Source organism: Cyprinodon tularosa, unplaced genomic scaffold (assembly GCF_016077235.1).
Source record: "Cyprinodon tularosa strain WSP-4 unplaced genomic scaffold, ASM1607723v1 ctg91, whole genome shotgun sequence".
Lineage (NCBI taxonomy): Eukaryota > Metazoa > Chordata > Actinopteri > Cyprinodontiformes > Cyprinodontidae > Cyprinodon > Cyprinodon tularosa.
This window is the reverse complement of record NW_024039685.1, coordinates 169879-188783: the sequence shown is the minus strand read 5'-3', so window position 1 is coordinate 188783 and position 18905 is coordinate 169879. Positions and strand designations below refer to the sequence as shown.

Sequence of the window (18905 nt, the reverse complement as noted above, 5' to 3'; positions counted from 1 at the left end):
TTTTTTTTCAGTTACTTTCATTTTAATGTTTGTATATTTGTGAGGACTTTACCCCAATTGCGATAATTCTTTATTTCCCGCAGCATTTTTTCTTTTCTTTTTCTTTTTGAACCGTTAGGTCTTATCGTATACAGTATGGCCGGTTAGCTCAGTTGGTCAGAGCGTGGTGCTAATAACGCCAAGGTCGCGGGTTCGATCCTCGTACGGGCCATCTGTTTTCATCCAGCATTAAGGTTTTTTGTGCAGCTTATATTGATATATAATAGCATTTTGACCACCTGCATCGAATCCCTTCATAATGCCTATATTCCAACAAGTTGACTGGACACTGCATCTGATCAGTGGCAATGCAGCAACCTTGTAGTGTTATATAAGAGTAATAATAAATAAATCATGTGTTACTCCACATTTTGGTAAGCCACTTTTTTGTTTTTGATTACTACCTCAAAAAAAAAACCGCACACATCTCCTTGTTTTTTTGTTTATCATGAATTCGTTGTAAATTCAGATTATTAAGGGAGACCTGGGAGAAGGCAACTTTTTTTTTTTGATTTGTTACTAGATGGTTTGGATTAGACAAAACCCTATTTTTATACAGTAAAATAACAGCTGTGTTTCAACAGTCAAACCCATTCACAGGTAATTGAAAATGCTAAATTTTTACTATTTGCATCTGAATGCAGAGTCTGATGTTGCAACTTATCCTGGACCTTTAAACCATATAGGTTTTAGCTTAATCACAAAAAAACTAACAACCAAAATAGAACTCAAGCAAAAATACGTTCAAACAGTATTTTTCCAATAAATCCACATACTCTGATGCTTCTCTCTGGAAAAAAAGGGTATTTGGTCTTCCCAGTTGCAATACAACAGACATAAATTACCTACTTTCACTGAATAACTTTAAAAAAATTTCTTCATCCCGGTCAAATGTCTTTACCCTGCTTTTTTCTGTCCACCTGAGATCTCTTTTTATGCCTCTCCTTTGTTAGCTACCTGTCATCAGGTGAAGTAAGACTCTGCATACTCAGAGAAGCACAGACTGGAGTGGGTGTACATGGGAGGGGGATGACAGGAGGAGACGTGATGGAGCAGAGATTCTTATTTAGTGACCTGTAGTTTTTTTTACTGATCATTTCATATGCAAAAAAAAAAAAAAAAAAAAGATGTTAGATGCAGAAATGGCCTACTATAAATGATGGTCTCACTGTTGCTTTAGCATCCCTGCTAGGGAGGCCCCCTATGTGCTGCATATAGGGCGTACTCACTTTTTGGGCCACCCTGCACACATATACAGGTGCTGGTCATAAAATTAGAATATCATGAAAAAGTAGATTGATTTCAGTAATTCCATTTAAAAAGTGAAACTTGTATATTATATTCATACATTACATACAAACTCATATATTTCAGATGTTTATTTTGTTTAATTTTGATGATTACAAATGACAACAAATGAAAATCTCAAATTCATCATATCAGAAAATTAGAATATTACTGAAGACCAATAAAAACAAAGGATTTATAGAAATGTTGGCCAACTGAAAAGTATGAACATGAAAAGTATGAGCATGTACAGCACTCAGTATTTAGTTGGGCCTCCTTTGGCCTGTATTACTGCAGCAATGCGGCGTGGCATGGAGTCGATCAGTCTGTGGCACTGCTCAGGTGTTATGATAGCCCAGGTTGCTCTAATAGTGGCTTTTAGCTCTTCTGAATTGTTGGGTCTGGTGTATTGCATCTTCTTCTTCACAATACCCCATAGAAAATCTATGGGGTTAAGATCAGGAGAGTTTGCTGGCCAATTAAGAACAGGGATACCATGGTCCTTCAACCAGGTACTGGTAGCTTTGGCACTGTGTGCAGGTGCCAAGTCCTGTTGGAAAATGAAATCTGCATCTCCAAAAAGTTGGTCAGCTGCAGGAAGCATGAAGTGCTCTAAAACTTCCTGGTATGTGGCTGCGTTGACCCTGGACCTCAGAAAACACAATGGACCAACACCAGCAGATGACATGGCACCCCAAACCATCACTGACTGTGGAAACTTTACACTGGACTTCAAGCAACGTGGATGAAGTGCCTCTCTTCTTTTCCTCCAGACTCTGGGACCTTGATTTCCAAAGGAAATGCAAAATTTACTTTCATCAGAGAACATGACTTTGGACCACTCACCAGCAGTCCAGTCCTGTTTCTCTTTAGCCCAGGCAAGACGCTTCTGACGCTGTCTGTGGTTCAAGAGTGGCTTGACACAAGGAATGCGACAGCAGAAACCCATGTCTTTCATACGTCTGTGTGTGGTGGTTCTTGAAGCACTCACTCCAGCTGCAGTCCACTCTTTGTGAATCTCCCCCACATTTTTGAAGGGGTTTTGTTTCACAATCCTCTCCAGGGTGCGGTTATCTCTCTTGCTTGTACACTTTTTTCGACCACATCTTTTCCTTCCCTTCGCCTCTCTATTAATGTGCTTGGACACTGAGCTCTGTGAACAGCCAGCCTCTTTAGCGATGACCTTTTGTGTCTTGCCCTCCTTGTGCAAGGTGTCGATGGTCGTCTTTTGGACAACTGTCAAGTCAGCAGTCTTCCCCATGATTGTGTAGCCTATAGAACTAGACTGAAAGACCATTTAAAGGCTTTTGCAGGTGGTTTGAGTTAATTAGCTGATTAGAGTGTGGCACCAGGGGCCATCAATTTTGAACCTTTTCACAATATTCTAATTTTCTGATATGATGAATTTGAGATTTTCATTTGTTGTCATTTGTAATCATCAAAATTAAACAAAATAAACATCTGAAATATATGAGTTTGTATGTAATGTATGAATATAATATACAAGTTTCACTTTTTAAATGGAATTACTGAAATCAATCTACTTTTTCATGATATTCTAATTTTATGACCAGCACCTGTAGGTTGTTTAACATTAGCAACCTAAAGTACTTTCTGAATGATCATCTCTCACTCTGCTGTAGAGAAATTTTGATCATAACCACTATACAAGACCAGTTTGTTGTTTGCATACCCCAGTTTGTGTGATGAAATGCATGTTAAAGGAGAATGTTTTTAAATTTATGATATTTTACTATGCAAACAAGGTCAGAGTAAAATTCAAAGGACCAGAAGGTGGTGCCATTAAGTCATTGCTAATCTGTTTCCAGCTTGGCACTGTTTTAACACAAACCTACAGCAAACTGCTAAACCTCCTGCTTATATAAAGGCATTTACATTGGTTTATCATAGGGAAATATGATGCATTTTATTACCTGATTGTTACCTGCCTTTTTTTTTTTTTTTTTTTTTACACAGCTTTACTATCAGAGATGTGTTTTTCTTTAAAAGCACAAATAAAAAGGGTGCATTTTTGTGTCTGGATATTCAATTCTTTCATATGTAAACCTAACCTAGTGTTAAATGGTTGTTTAACATTTGTAGGGGGGGGGGGGGGGGGGTGAAATTCACCCATAAATCTGTTTTGTCTGTTGCAACCCTCACAAAACAATCAGCAGAAAAAATAATCGTTTCTTTTATGTCTTTTTGTCTTCATAGATTCAAAAGAAATCTTTGGAGTTTCTTGCACATATCATCCTCAGTGCAGCACTCTATCCGTCTCTTTATGAGATGCGATAGTTGACTATAAAAGGTCTTTGCCCACTGGAGTTCCAGACAGTCAGTTGACATGTTGCAAACTTTGTGGAGTACAGCCAGTAACTTTTCATTGCTGCTGACCTCGCACCGTTTAAAAACCCATTTTCCCCATTCTTCCCAAAGTTCTTCGTCTGTAAAGTTCACTGCGATACTATCCTGGCCGCACACACTTGCAGACTCTGTCTCATACAGGTTGTTCCATATCAGCCTGCAAGAAGAAGAGATAGAAAAACATGAGCTTTAGAGTTCAGTAAATTATAGAAAATATATCTTCGAAACTAAAACTTACACAATTGTTTGCAGTGGATTTGGTGTCAAATCAGCAAGAGACAGCAATCCTCTGCGGCTCACTCTGTTTCCCTCCAGCCTAATGGAACATGCAATTCATTTTTTGTTATTCATATCCTTTCACATATTTAAATTTTTGACATGTTACTGCTACAAACTTCATTGTGTTTTATTTTGATTATTTTAATGATTAACCAGTACAACGTAATGGAAATTTTCTTCCATTTTTTTAATCAATAAAAAACTAAAAACAGTGATGTGTTTTATATTTAATCCCCTTAATCCCTTGACGTCCATTCTTGCAAATATGCAACAAACCCTTTCTATTACAGTACATACACTGCCAAGATACCATGCATAGCTCCCCAGTGCCACTTTTTAAACATTCAGTGCAGACCTATGAACCTTTGGCGAAGCTTTTCTTTTTTTTTTATACAACTGGTTTATAGTCAGAAACCAGGTCGTCCGCAGACACTCTGGTGCACATCTCCAAAATTGTACTTTTTGAACTGTGTCTGTTTTCATTGACCATTATAAATGTAACAAATCAGTTTGTTTAGCTAAATCCAGTTTTCAAAATTCTTTATGCTTGTACTGTATCTGTACCATGAAAGCCACATACCTTTTCCTTCTACTTAGACTTAGACTTAGACTTAGACTTCTTTATTTGTCATTTTGTATGCACAGGGTGCATACAGAACGAAATTGCGTTACATACAGCTTATGAACGTTGCATTGATATTTCAAATGGCACGAGTTATAGAAAAATACAAAAAGTGCAGCAGTGGTCAAAGTGTGAACAGTGCAGAGGATAAGAGACAGTGTGCAAGTTGCAGTGGTTCAGTGCAAAATGGCATTTGTGCAAAAAATGCGTTATTGAAAAATACAATGAGATGAACAATTTAAAGGGCTAAAAGTTAAAAGTTCAGCAGCATTTGATGCCCGATAATGTGCAATAGGTGCAGAGTTCGGATTGTGGATCAAAGGTTCAACAGTCTGATGGCAGTGGGGAAGAAGCTGTTGCACAACCTGGTGGATCTGCAGCGGATGCTGCGGAACCTCTTTCCAGAGGGCAGCAGGGAGAACAGTCCATGGTGGGGGTGTGAGGGGTCTTTGATGATATTACGGGCTCGGGACACACAGCGCTGTGATGAAATGTCCTTAATGGAGGGAAGAGGAGCCCCAATGATTCCTTCCGCTGTCCTCACCACCCTCCTCACATTCTTCCAGTCAGAAGCTCTGCAGCCTCCACACCACAGAGAGAGACAGCTGGTCAGAACGCTCTCTATGGTGCTTCTGTAGAAGGTTGTGAGGATGGGCGGGGGCAGGCGGGCTCTCCTCATCCTCCGCAGAAAGTACAAGCGCTTCTGTGCCCTCTTCACTAGAGATGAAGTGTTTACAGTCCAGGTGAGGTTGTCCGTGATGTGCACCCCCAGGAACTTTGTGCTGCTGACCACCTCCACAGCTGAGCTGTTGATGAGCAGTGGAGCATGGTGGGGGCGGTTTTTCCTGAAGTCGACGATGATCTCCTTCGTCTTCTCCACGTTCAGGATCAGACTGTTTTCACTGCACCAGTCCACCAGCTGCTCCACCTCCTCTCTGTAGTCCCGGTCGTTGTCGTCCCTGATGAGGCCCACCACCGTGGTGTCGTCCGCAAACTTCACGATGTGATTGGTGGTGAACCTGGGGACGCAGTCATATGTCATCAGGGTGAACAGCAGGGGGCTCAGGACGCAGCCCTGAGGGGAGCCCGTGCTGAGGGTGATGACATCAGAGGTGTTCTGACCGACCCGGACTGATTGAGGTCTGTTGGTGAGGAAGTCCAGCAGCCAGTTTCGAAGGGGTGTGTTGAAGCCCAGATGTTCCAGCTTTCCCACCAGGTGCTGTGGGATGATGGTGTTAAACGCTGAACTGAAGTCCAGGAACAGCATCCGCACGTGGGTGTTCTTCTCCTCCAGGTGGGCCAGGCTCAGGTGAAGAGCAGAGGAGATGGCGTCCTCAGTGGAGCGGTTTCGCCGGTAGGCAAACTGGAACGGGTCGAGTGTTGGGGGGAGACTGGAGACGATGTGTTCCTTTACCAGCCTTTCAAAGCACTTCATCATGATGGGAGTCAGTGCGACGGGCCGGTAGTCGTTGTAGCAGGTGACTTGAGGTACTTAATGCTTATGTTCTATTTTGTACTGGTCTATCCCATACAATTCCAATAAAATACTTTAAAGTTTGTAACTGAGTCATGACAAACAGTAAAATAGTTCTGGGATAAGAAGTACTTTTGCAAGGCACCGAGGTGCTAAATAAGGCACTTGTATAAAAATCAACATGCACATTTGGTTCCGTTTCTTCTGCATCTCATTTTCATAAATAAATATATTACAACTGTGAGTAATTTCAGTATTTCCTCTTTTTTTAAAACAGAGGTTGGAGAAAGAAAGGCATCCCACAAGCTTATTTCTCAAGCTAACAATCAGCTTTCACTTCTCTACAACATTTTACGTGGTATGCTTATTCACCCTCACAAGTTCTTCCTTACCTCAGTTCTTCAACCTGTTTTTGGACTTGGATTGCAGCATGAATTTCTCACGCTGAAATCTGCTTTCACTTCTCTACAATGTTCTAAGCGGTATGCTTATTCACCCTCACAAGTTGGTCCTTACCACAGTTCTTTAACCTTTTTTCGCACTCGGATGGCAGTGCATAGAGCTTCAAGCTCATCGTCCCCGATGTTTGTCCATCCAAGCCTAAAAAGGAACAGAGTGAGCGACACATTGTTCACATAGGACCTCATGAATGAATTCCTTGAGTTAGAAAAGTATGTTTCATTTTATTATTACGGTTTGAATGTGTAAGAGTATCTACTCTTGCTGCTTCCAAACAGATGAACAAAATCTTACCCAAGGTAGGCTATTTGTTCCGAGACCTTCAGCACATCAGCAATGACCTGAACCGCATCCATATCCAAATTGTTTTCACCAAGCCTTTGAGATAACAACATTCCATTAGCGGATTCATTAGTGTGAATATTTTAAGACCTAATTATAAATACAGCGGCCTACTAAGGTCTTCTGACACCTTTAGTTTATTCAACCAGAAACATTAAGTAATTTTGTTGGAACTTTTTCTAAAAGAGCAACACAAAGTAGAGCATGTGAAATGGAGGATAACTAATACATTCACAATATTTTTTTTAACAAAAATATAAAAAATGTGATTGGATTTTTATTGAGCCCACTTTATTCAGTAAATAGCCATCAGATGGACCTAATTATTTTTCCTCTAATATAATTTCTATCAGGATTGTCCTCCATTTAGTTTTGCCATCATCCTATCTATCTATATCTATTTTTACCATTACCCATAACCCTGCTGAAGAAAAAGCACTCATAAGTGCTGCCACTACCGTATTTCACCACATTGTATTATTTATACCACACATGACATTTAATGTGGGCTAAAAAGTTTAGTAGTTTCCGTAGTTTTAGTAGTTTCTATCTCATCCCACAAGAGCATCTTCTACATGTCTGCATTTTTCCCTGTCTAGCTCAAGGCCAATTGCAAATATGACAGTATTGTTGTTGTTTCAGCTATTTCATAGAGGCCTAATTTGTAGAGGGTACCTTTAGTGGTTGCTCTATTTGCATAAATCAGCTGAGGTGTGGCTCTTTGCAGTTCTTCCAGAATCACCATAAGCCTTTTGGCTGCTACTCCGATCAATACATTCCTTGACCAGTATCTACTTTAAAGGTATAGTGGAGGATTCTCTTGAATTTATGATAAGACCAGCCCTCTCCACTTAAAAAAAAAGCACATGCACAATCCTGTACCCGCTAACGAGAGGGAACGCCTATTAAACACTTGCGAGAGCATGGACTAGCCCATTTCTTCTTGCGCACGCTCTGTTTAAAAGTTACTGCTTGCATCAATTATACATAACCTGGCAGCAGCCAGATTGATGTCTAGATCTGAGTTGAGTTCTACATTGTCAATCTGGGATGTGTGCCATTTAGTCTGTCCATGAAAAGGAGGGATGTTTTGTACAATATTTTCAGCTGATTGGGTGACGTGCCAGCTAGTACCCACCTTCTACAGTATGCTTTCAGCCAATTGTAGCAGCTAATCGTGCCAGGAATGACAGGTGAGAGTGTTTTCACAACTACCGGAGTAGACTGATAAATCTAACTTTTTCCAAATCCGGCTCCTTTTTGAGAAAAAGATATTGTCAATTATCAATAGGCGAGTCCTCCAGCATGTTTGTCATGCCTTGGCAAGGCCCTTCTGTCTGTTGTCATTCTTACATGTCCCACGCCAAAAAACATTGCTGGCATGTCATTGGTTCGACACGCTGGTTGTTACGAGAGGAACGTTTTAGCGGGAGTATTTCAAGATGGGTTTGTTGCGAGACTGAAAACCTAGATCTCGCGACAATCCAGATTGCGGCGCAAGGTTAGCTCATACTGGCTTACTTTCCAAAAGAAGATTTGCAATTTTTCCACTATGTCAGACTCACCACCAGTGATGGGACTAACGGCGTTGAAACTAACGCCGTTACTAACGCCGTTACCTTGTTTTAGTAACGAGTACAGGTGCTGGTCATAAAATTAGAATATCATGAAAAAGTAGATTGATTTCAGTAATTCCATTTAAAAAGTGAAACTTGTATATTATATTCATACATTACATACAAACTCATATATTTCAGATGTTTATTTTGTTTAATTTTGATGATTACAAATGACAACAAATGAAAATCTCAAATTCATCATATCAGAAAATTAGAATATTACTGAAGACCAATAAAAACAAAGGATTTATAGAAATGTTGGCCAACTGAAAAGTATGAACATGAAAAGTATGAGCATGTACAGCACTCAGTATTTAGTTGGGCCTCCTTTGGCCTGTATTACTGCAGCAATGCGGCGTGGCATGGAGTCGATCAGTCTGTGGCACTGCTCAGGTGTTATGATAGCCCAGGTTGCTCTAATAGTGGCTTTGAGCTCTTCTGAATTGTTGGGTCTGGTGTATTGCATCTTCTTCTTCACAATACCCCATAGATTTTCTATGGGGTTAAGGTCAGGAGAGTTTGCTGGCCAATTAAGAACAGGGATACCATGGTCCTTCAACCAGGTACTGGTAGCTTTGGCACTGTGTGCAGGTGCCAAGTCCTGTTGGAAAATGAAATCTGCATCTCCAAAAAGTTGGTCAGCTGCAGGAAGCATGAAGTGCTCTAAAACTTCCTGGTATGTGGCTGCGTTGACCCTGGACCTCAGAAAACACAATGGACCAACACCAGCAGATGACATGGCACCCCAAACCATCACTGACTGTGGAAACTTTACACTGGACTTCAAGCAACGTGGATGAAGTGCCTCTCTTCTTTTCCTCCAGACTCTGGGACCTTGATTTCCAAAGGAAATGCAAAATTTACTTTCATCAGAGAACATGACTTTGGACCACTCACCAGCAGTCCAGTCCTGTTTCTCTTTAGCCCAGGCAAGACGCTTCTGACGCTGTCTGTGGTTCAAGAGTGGCTTGACACAAGGAATGCGACAGCAGAAACCCATGTCTTTCATACGTCTGTGTGTGGTGGTTCTTGAAGCACTCACTCCAGCTGCAGTCCACTCTTTGTGAATCTCCCCCACATTTTTGAATGGGTTTTGTTTCACAATCCTCTCCAGGGTGCGGTTATCTCTCTTGCTTGTACACTTTTTTCGACCACATCTTTTCCTTCCCTTCGCCTCTCTATTAATGTGCTTGGACACTGAGCTCTGTGAACAGCCAGCCTCTTTAGCGATGACCTTTTGTGTCTTGCCCTCCTTGTGCAAGGTGTCGATGGTCGTCTTTTGGACAACTGTCAAGTCAGCAGTCTTCCCCATGATTGTGTAGCCTATAGAACTAGACTGAAAGACCATTTAAAGGCTTTTGCAGGTGGTTTGAGTTAATTAGCTGATTAGAGTGTGGCACCAGGGGCCATCAATTTTGAACCTTTTCACAATATTCTAATTTTCTGATATGATGAATTTGAGATTTTCATTTGTTGTCATTTGTAATCATCAAAATTAAACAAAATAAACATCTGAAATATATGAGTTTGTATGTAATGTATGAATATAATATACAAGTTTCACTTTTTAAATGGAATTACTGAAATCAATCTACTTTTTCATGATATTCTAATTTTATGACCAGCACCTGTAATCTAACTAATTACTTTGACTGTAACTATAACGCAGTTACCATTGCAGACACCCCGTTACTGCGCGTTACTCAGGTCGCACAATGAACCTTTTTTCATGATAGGACTCGTGCGCAGCTGCGTGAAGCTGACACCCCACCCACGTCAAAAAACTCTGCAAATAGACTGAATGGTTAGTGCAACGTTAGTGCAGATTTGTGCAGAAAAAAATATTGTTTGTGCTACTTTTGTTTAAGAGATATTAAAGATTATTTTTTAGGTCATCAAGAGGTGCGCGCCTTGTCATGAGAGAGGGGAGGATGAGATTCCGTCTGTCAGTTGAAAAGGTGGGTGTTTCTGCTGGTGGGTGTTAACGTACAGCACACACAGAGAGATGGAGAGTGAGGATGACTCCAGCAGCAAAACAGCGTTTTCCACATGGAAATACCGGTGTTACGTAGAGCTGCGTTTCCCCATCACATAACGGTTTCCTCTGCATCTCCACACAGCGCAGGCGGCAAGAGTCACCGCGCAAGCGGCAGGAAACGCGCATGCTCGCTAAAGGCGCGCAACAGTCGCTCTGTGCTCGCGCCACAGGAGAACTATGGAGAGCGTGAACGATCAAATGAACCTGACAACAGCCAGAAATGATAGCCTATATGGAGAAAGGGAGAAATCTGGATGGATGGATGGATGGATGGATGGATGGATGGATACTCTGCCTTCTCAACCTACTGTATTTTTTATTTTAAACATTATTTGATGGCCTTTGTGGCAGGGATGGAGATCCATATTTTATGTCACACGCAGAGTATAGATCTAGATAGATAGATAGATAGATAGATGGATAGATAGATGTTGCAGTATCTATAACAACCCAAACACACAGGATTTCAGAATTAGACATCCCCAGTTATTAATTTCATATACTCACCAGATCTGAATGTCCTGTTATAAAACTTCACATCGCGTTCCCCCCTGATGTCATTTACGTTGAGTTGCAATAAATGCTAAACTGTCTGCAGGTTCTTGTCTTTGTCGTCCGCTCTATTCAGCTGGCTTTGGAAACACACGGCGAGAAGGTGGGGGCCGGGTGGTGAGGTTTACGGGGGCGAGAAACGGAAAAGTAACGCAATAGTTACTTTTACTAGTAACTAGTTACTTTTATTGTGGAGTAACTCAGTTAGTAACTCAGTTACTTTTTGGGAGAAGTAACTAGTAACTATAACTAATTACTTTTTCAAAGTAACGTGCCCAACACTGCTCACCACCTATAAGGGAAAATGGGGACGAGCACGTAGGACGGCCTTACGTAAACATATCACCAGAATCATTGACAATAAATGGACCACTTATTTTGACAATTCACCCAGAAAAAATAACATCCTCCACTATAGCTTTACGGTTCCAGGTGTATTGCCATTACTAGGAAGGTTTTCCGTTTATTCATACTTTAACCATACTCAGATGATGTATTTAAACATGCTTAGTGAAATATTTGGGATTTTGTTCTAAAAGGCAACTCTTTTTATAACTTGTTTGGTCACTAACGTTCTCTTGCAAACACAAAACAGCTGGAATCATGCTGATTACAAAATACACACAAAATGACTCTAATAATAAATAACGCAACATTTGTGGACCATTGTTTAAGCTGAAGTAAAGGGGATGAACACCAGATCAAGCGGTTTTTGAATTAAACATGAAAAAAGGTAATAATACTCACCAAAGTTTTTGACATCTATGCAGAAACGGTTGAATATCTCTCAGAGAGTCAGCGTTAACTTTAGTCCCTGTAAGATCCAGTTCTGATAGTATTTTATTTTCTGTGATGGTTAAGAAATACTTGATGGCATTATGATCCATTTGAGATAGAGTTTCATCGCTGACATTTACTCTAAGGGATTCTGGGAGGGTTTCGGTTACCATCGAAGGGTCCTGTTGTTCAAACAGGCACTGTAAGCAGTTCAAAATATGTGCTCCATTCTCACAGAGCGTTGTGAGGTCAGTTATAATCTTCCTACGATACATTAGGACTTTTTCCTCCTGGCAACATAGCCCTACTTGTCTTAGAAGGAAATTAGAATTCCGGTCGGAGAAGATTCCAGACAGGAAGCGGCTGAACAGATCCAAGTTTTCATTGTTTTGGTTCTCACCGTACTGAATTGCATCAGGTAAAGGTTCATCCGTCACAGCACAGTAAAGGGCAGCAAAGAACTCTTGAACTGTGAGATGGGCAAAGGAGAAAACCTCTTCAGTGCAGCCAGGCTCTTGTGCAACTGTCTTATCGAGGAAGGTACTAACCAGGCTGCATCCCTCTAACCCAGCCAAATCTTTATCGCTGCCGTAGAACAGTGTTTGATGCTCCATTAGCTTTTTATAGGCAAGTCGACCCAGTTTTATAACAATTTCAGAGAGCTGCTTTATTTTTGCTTGTCCTTGGTCTTCAGGACATGTCTCAGTTCTTGGTTGAGTATGAGAGTGGAGCAAGGCCACTAGATACTGCACATAAATATCCGTCATGGTCTTTGGGCTTTCCCCACAAAGGTCTTTGCTTTCATTGAGGATGCAGCACACTATATAGCAAAATGCTGGTATGTAACAAAGTGTCAGCATTAGTTCATTTGCTGATACCATAGAAAACATTCGATCAGCCACAGCAGCATCTTGGAAATACCTTAGGAAGAAGTCTTGCACTTCGGTTAAGGTGAAACCGGCAATAAGCACATAGCGATCGATGCATCCTACAGGAATATGGGGGATTGCTGTAGGCCTGCTTGTGAGCATGACAGAGGCATTGGGTAATAGCTCACCCTGCAACAAACTCCCCAAAATCTCTTTCACCTCTGCATCCTCTTCTGGCTCTGTCACAAATACATCAGTGTCGCAGCTTCTGTAGTGTCGAAACTCATCAAAACCATCGAGGATAATCAGAAGTTTGTCATCATTGGTAAAGATGTGATCTAGTTCTTTAGAAAGGTGCTTATTCTTACGAAGGACTAACTCTCTGAAGTTTGTGGGTTTGTTTATCAGATTTAAATCTCTAAAGCTCATGTGAATGACAAAGTCAAATGTGAGGTGTTCCTTGTTTCCCCCAAAATCAAAGAGCATTTTTTGCACCAGGACTGTTTTGCCAATTCCTGCCACCCCCGTCACCAGCACTTTTTTAACTGGACGTTTTCCATTTGGTTTCGAAAACAGTTCAGCTGGTGCAATTTTTCTTTGCAGCCCTGATTTATGCTGAAGAGACAATCTCTTTAGTCCAAAGGCAAGAACCTCGTGTCTCTTAAACTCTAAGGCCTGGTGTCCGTCTTCTAACAGGAGGTTGACATAATGTTCAGAAAGGAGGATTTTCTCTCCATGCCTACTGTTGTAGAAAAGCATGCTCTCACTCCTGCGCCTCAGGACATCTTTGTGCTTTTGTTGCAACTTGTTGTACTCTGCAAAGAAAACAGACATATATTGTAAACCGGTTGACCTCCCTCCTAGCAAATGTTGCAGAAAATGCAAATGTAAAACCAGCTGTCTCAAAGTTGTATGTCATACGCTTTAGAAATTATGCTAAAAAATATATAATTTCATTAGTACTCCATTAATTTTGCAAGACAATAAAACTAGTGATGCAAGGAATCACCTTGTATTTTGGATGGAGGTGACTAAGATAAGCTGAAAAGAAAATTTGTATTGCTAGAAAGCAATGGTCAGACAATGCCATGGTTGTTAATCTATGTACTTAAGTGAGTTGGGCTTTATCAAGAAAAAAAAAGGGAAAAAGGATACCATATCAGCTCTCAAATCAACGTATATATGTATATGTATATATATATATACATATACATATATATATATATATATAAACATATATATATATATACACACATATATATATATATATATATATATATACATATATATATATATACACACACATACATATATATATATATATATATATATATATATATATATATATATATATATATATATACACACATATATATATATATATATATATATATATATATATATATATATATATATATATATATACATATATATACACATATACATATATATATATATATATACACATATACATACATATATATATATATATTTATGTATTTACTGTATGTATTTACTGTATATATTTACAGTCATATTCAATATATTGGAATGTCAGAACAGATGTAGCTTTCACATTTTTACGAAACTAAATATGCTTCTCATCAAGTTCACATTTGCATAATAAACTTTTTCAAAATGTAAGTTCTTCTTCTTAAGTGTCCTGTTTTAATATCTGCAGAGATGGGAAGTAACAAAGTACAAATACTTCGTTACTGTACTCAAGTAGATTTTTCTGATATTTTTACTTTACTTTACTACTTATTTTTATGGCGACTTTTTACTTCTACTCCTTACATTTTTACACAAATATCTGTACTTTCTACTCCTTACATTTTAAAAAATTGGCTCGTTACTTTAGTTTTGAATCATTTCAATGGAGTTACCATTATTATTTTTCACGTTATCAATACCAAATTCAATCTAATTGAATGGGAATCTACGTTGCATTTGACGCACCACTACAAGATGAGTCGACAGATTCGGCGGTATTCATTGGCGGCAAATCATTGCAGCTTGGTGGCGGTGGCGTTAGCATAGTAGCATGGACGACGAGATGATTGAAAATGAACACAACGGAGATCTAGTCCTATTGGCAGACATCCATTTAAAATGTAGGCAACGGCATGAAAAAAGTGGTTTCTACTTTTACTTTTATACTTTAAGTAAATTTACAAGCCTGTACTTTGTTACTTTTACTTGAGTAAAGAAGTTTAATCAGTACTTCCACTTTTACCAGAGTATTTTTTAACACAAGTATCTGTACTTTTACTCAAGTACGGAAAGTGAGTACTTTTGCCATCTCTGAATATCTGTAAGTGAAAATCATCTTAACTGACAGAATCAAGGATATAAAAATATTAGTTTGTATGAATTACCTATAGAATGTGTTTCATTTAGTCAACTAAGTAAGCCCACTGAATAATGAGTTCTTCTTAATATTCTAGTTTATGCCATATGACTGAATGTGGCTACTATACTTTGTAAAGATTAAATCTTTCCTTTGGAAAAAAAAAAAAAAAAGGGAAAGCTGTTTATGTAAGAATAAATCTAAAGATTTTTTTACAGTAAAATTTGAACGTTTTAGGAGAAAGAAGAGAAGAATTGATGAGAAAAAATTTTGAGTAATTAAAGGGAAACAGTATTTATAACAAAAAGCAGCCTTCTGGAGCTGCAAACATAAGCGTATACATGGTATTTATGGAGAATTACACATTGAGGTGTTTAAAGAGATCTGGTTGACCCAGACTTGCACTGATTTGAACCATGAAGGCTATAAGTCTATAACAATAGTCGATCTATAGTCAATGCAATCAGCTGCTTTTCCTTTGATAGAAAACTTTGAATCAATTTGACTGTATAATCTGGTTGAATTGTAAAGTGCCTTGAGATGACATGTGTTGTTGGCGCTATATAAATAAACTGAATTGAATATCAGTCAAACAAATAAATATTCAACATTAGGGATGCACGATATTGGGATTTTGGCCGATATCCGATATGCCGATATTTTTAAAACTCATGTAGCCGATAACCGATATCGATACTGATGTTAAAGCTGGACAAAAATAAGTAGTCATTGAAAATAGCAGTTTTGTTATCCATTTCTGACACTTTGAAAAATAATATACTCAAATATATTTTCATATGCTGATATCAAATTGATCTTTAAAAACGCGGTATCGATCTATTTTACTTTCAAAATCTCATGAAATTTCATCATTCTGTTACAAACTCTCGTGATATTTTGCAAATTCTTGTGAGATTTTGTTAGTAAAATAGATCGATACCGCGTCAATATGTATCAACATATTAAAATATGGCAAAATTTCGTGAATTTTCGGGGGATTTCATAGCATAACGATGACATATAGCAATATTTCATTAGTAAAAGAGATTGATATGGTGTTTTTAAATGGCAATATATCAGCATATGAAGATATTGTGATATTTTAATGTATCAATATTTTTCCCTCGTCTTTAGAAGTTTTTAAGTCTGTAAAAAATAAGTTTTTGAGGAAGAAGAAGTAGTACTATTATTTTTTTTTTTTAGACTTTAGAAACTCAGAAGCTGATCAGATATCGGGTTAAATATCGGTGTGGTGGCCGATGTCCGATATTTAGTTTTAAGGCCGATACAGGCCGATACCGATAGGGGGCCGATTATATCCTGCATCCCTATTCAATATTATGATAAAATCTGTAAGATGCCTTTTCTGAAATGAAAATCAGCGTGGCTTTCTTTCAGAGAAAACAAAAGTGAAGGCTGAAAGAACCACATATCATTGGCACACTAACAGCCTCAGTGTATGAATCTCAATAATTTAACAACAAAACCGGCTTAAATCAGCAGCTGAAAAAGCTACAACACCTTTCCAGAAGTCTCTATCAATTCCGTTGGCTCACACTAGAGAAATGATTCAATCCATAGAACCATCTGAACCTATTTTTCAAGCTGTTAAAATAAAGGTTTTGAATAAATTTACGAACCTGCGTATGAAGAATGAGCTGCGTCCTGGGATAGCTGCTGATGACTTCTAACAGAGAAGAAAAGGTTTGCTGCTTCCTCTCCTTTACACTCTAGGATATCCAACACCTTCCGAACTCTGGCCCTAGGCCCTGGCTGACACAGTACTTCCTCGCGGTCATCCCGAGTGAATACTCTCTGACAGACCAGAGCTTCCAACAGGGAATCAATCTGTCCTTCCAGTTCATCCACCAGGGACATGCGCTGGACTCTCACTGCTGTCAAAGAAGATTGAGAAACATCTTTTTCCACCATAGCTAATGTGAAAATAAACCCCAGGAAAACGCAGCTTAAATCATTTGATCATCTCAATTTGTGTTGCAGCTGGTGTGTGATATTTCCTCTCTTCTGGTATCTTTTGGAGTAGAGAAACAGATGGTTGGATATTTTTGAGCAGCAGAAAGAGGAGGAGGTACTCATGCTTCTGTTAAAATCACCAGGAACATAATGACGACAAGGTGACGTAAGACAAGTTTGTCCAGTTTGTGGTTCTTGTGATGTTGTTCTGCTTCTTATTTAAAAAAGGGCTCCACATTAAGCTTGGAACAAAATGCTGGTTGGAAATTCCCTTTAACTCAATCGTGCACACTGTTAGAGGTAGAAAAAAAACACACCAGAAAATCTAAAAGGAAGCTTCTTCTTTTTATTTTGCATCAAAAATGTAAGTTACACATTAGAGCCACCAGCAGAGGCTTCCCTCTGCTTGCACATGAATACAATCAATGGGAGCGAATCAAAGCCAAAAACACCAAACTAGAAAAAAAACTGATAGGGAGAGAAATAAATAACAAAAATTAAAGAAATATATATATATATATATATATATATATATATATATATATATATATATATATATATATATATATATATATATATATATATATATATATATATATATATATATATATATATATTTATACACAAAACTTAAGACCATGGACATTTTGTGACATTTTTCTCTTGATATATTAAAATATACACACTTCAAAGACCCAGCTGTCACTGAGCAACCGCAGATGACTACTCATTGTTAATCCACAAAAACTAAAAGTGCAAACCCTGCTTATCAAGCACTACATATATTTTGTGACTATGATTAACTATTAAACAACTACTACTAGTTCCCCTTGGCAATACCCAGCAAAAACTTCACATTGCTAACATGTAGGTATGACGTTTTCAAATATCCATGAACTGAAAGAGAAACTTGTTTAGGAGTTTTAAAGGGAAAACAAATGTCAGGTATTTTTATTAGGGATTAGACAGGGTGATCTCATCTTTACGACGTAGGGTTCCATCCTAATTAATTGATGCTCCTGTTAAACTAGTTTATAAAAAGGCATGCAATGAATTAAACGTTTATTTCATTTGCATTAAATGAAACTGTTCCTGCCATGTCTCAAAATGGTTACCTATTAACCTGAGTTTTTAAGTCATGCTGTAGATTCTCAATTGGATTTAGGTCTGGACCTTGAACCATTCTGTCATCATTGCTAACAAAAAACTGCATTGGTTTTCATATCAAGTCTAGGCTTAAGACCATATTTTTCTCTTGAACCTAACACATGATTGTGCTTTAATCAGAACTAATCCACTGTGGCCCCTGGTTGTACAGTTAGATCCACGTTATTGCTGGGACATAAAGCTTGGACTTAAAACATTTGTATCTCTGGTAATTGACTGAATTACCAGTTACTTTATATTCAGACCAATCATTTTGACAATTCTCTGGTTAATAATATTAGTATATTTTTGGCAGTAATTATTTGTTTTTCATTTTGTTTTTCGTAGGTATTTAATGACTTAATAGGACAAACATACATTTGCCTTACTTGAATGGCGAGACTTCCTACCATTTCCATTTTCAATCATGCCTAATAAAATAATGCCTCCGTTTTGTGCCATTTTTTAACTCAGGGACACAGATAATTTATTTCTTTAAAAAAGTGCCAGAAGAAATTAATAATAAAGAGGAAATTAAAGCAAAACAAAAATCGAGAATATTTCTTTAATAGGAATTGTTGATACTACCATTTACCATATAGGGAACTTTGTTAAAAACTATTTCTTGAGATTTTTTTTCTCCCAACTGAATAAAAACACCCAAATTAAATGGCTCAAATTTTCTTTCAGTTAAACTTCCCAGTTCAGAAT

General features: G+C 38.3%; 1 protein-coding gene and 1 non-coding gene across 2 annotated transcripts; one reads left to right on the top strand and one right to left on the bottom strand.

Moving 5' to 3' along the window:
• The first annotated feature begins 137 nt into the window (after positions 1-137).
• trnai-aau lies at positions 138-211 on the top strand. The gene has a single exon. It is a non-coding gene; the product is annotated as a tRNA-Ile (tRNA).
• A 3304-nt stretch (positions 212-3515) lies between these two features.
• LOC119776114 (NACHT, LRR and PYD domains-containing protein 12-like) lies at positions 3516-17146 on the bottom strand. Its single transcript, XM_038274376.1, has 6 exons — positions 16715-17146; positions 11826-13539; positions 6822-6905; positions 6585-6668; positions 3932-4009; positions 3516-3850 (listed from the first exon to the last, which is right to left on the bottom strand). The coding sequence occupies exons 1-6, from the start codon at positions 17004-17006 to the stop codon at positions 3538-3540; spliced, it is 2565 nt and encodes an 854-aa protein (XP_038130304.1). The 5' UTR covers positions 17007-17146; the 3' UTR covers positions 3516-3537.
• Between the last annotated feature and the right edge of the window lie 1759 nt (positions 17147-18905).

Bases quoted from the DNA above. Each gene is read 5' to 3' on its own strand.
- LOC119776114 (XM_038274376.1), bottom strand. From the start codon at position 17,006: ATGGTGGAAAAAGATGTTTCTCAATCTTCTTTGACAGCAGTGAGAGTC. The intron at 13,540-16,714 runs GTTCGTAAATTT...TTTTCTTTGCAG, and splicing joins AGCTCATTCTTCATACGCAG to AGTACAACAAGTTGCAACAA. The intron at 4,010-6,584 runs GTAAGGACCAAC...ATGTTCCATTAG, and splicing joins AAAAAGGTTAAAGAACTGTG to GCTGGAGGGAAACAGAGTGA.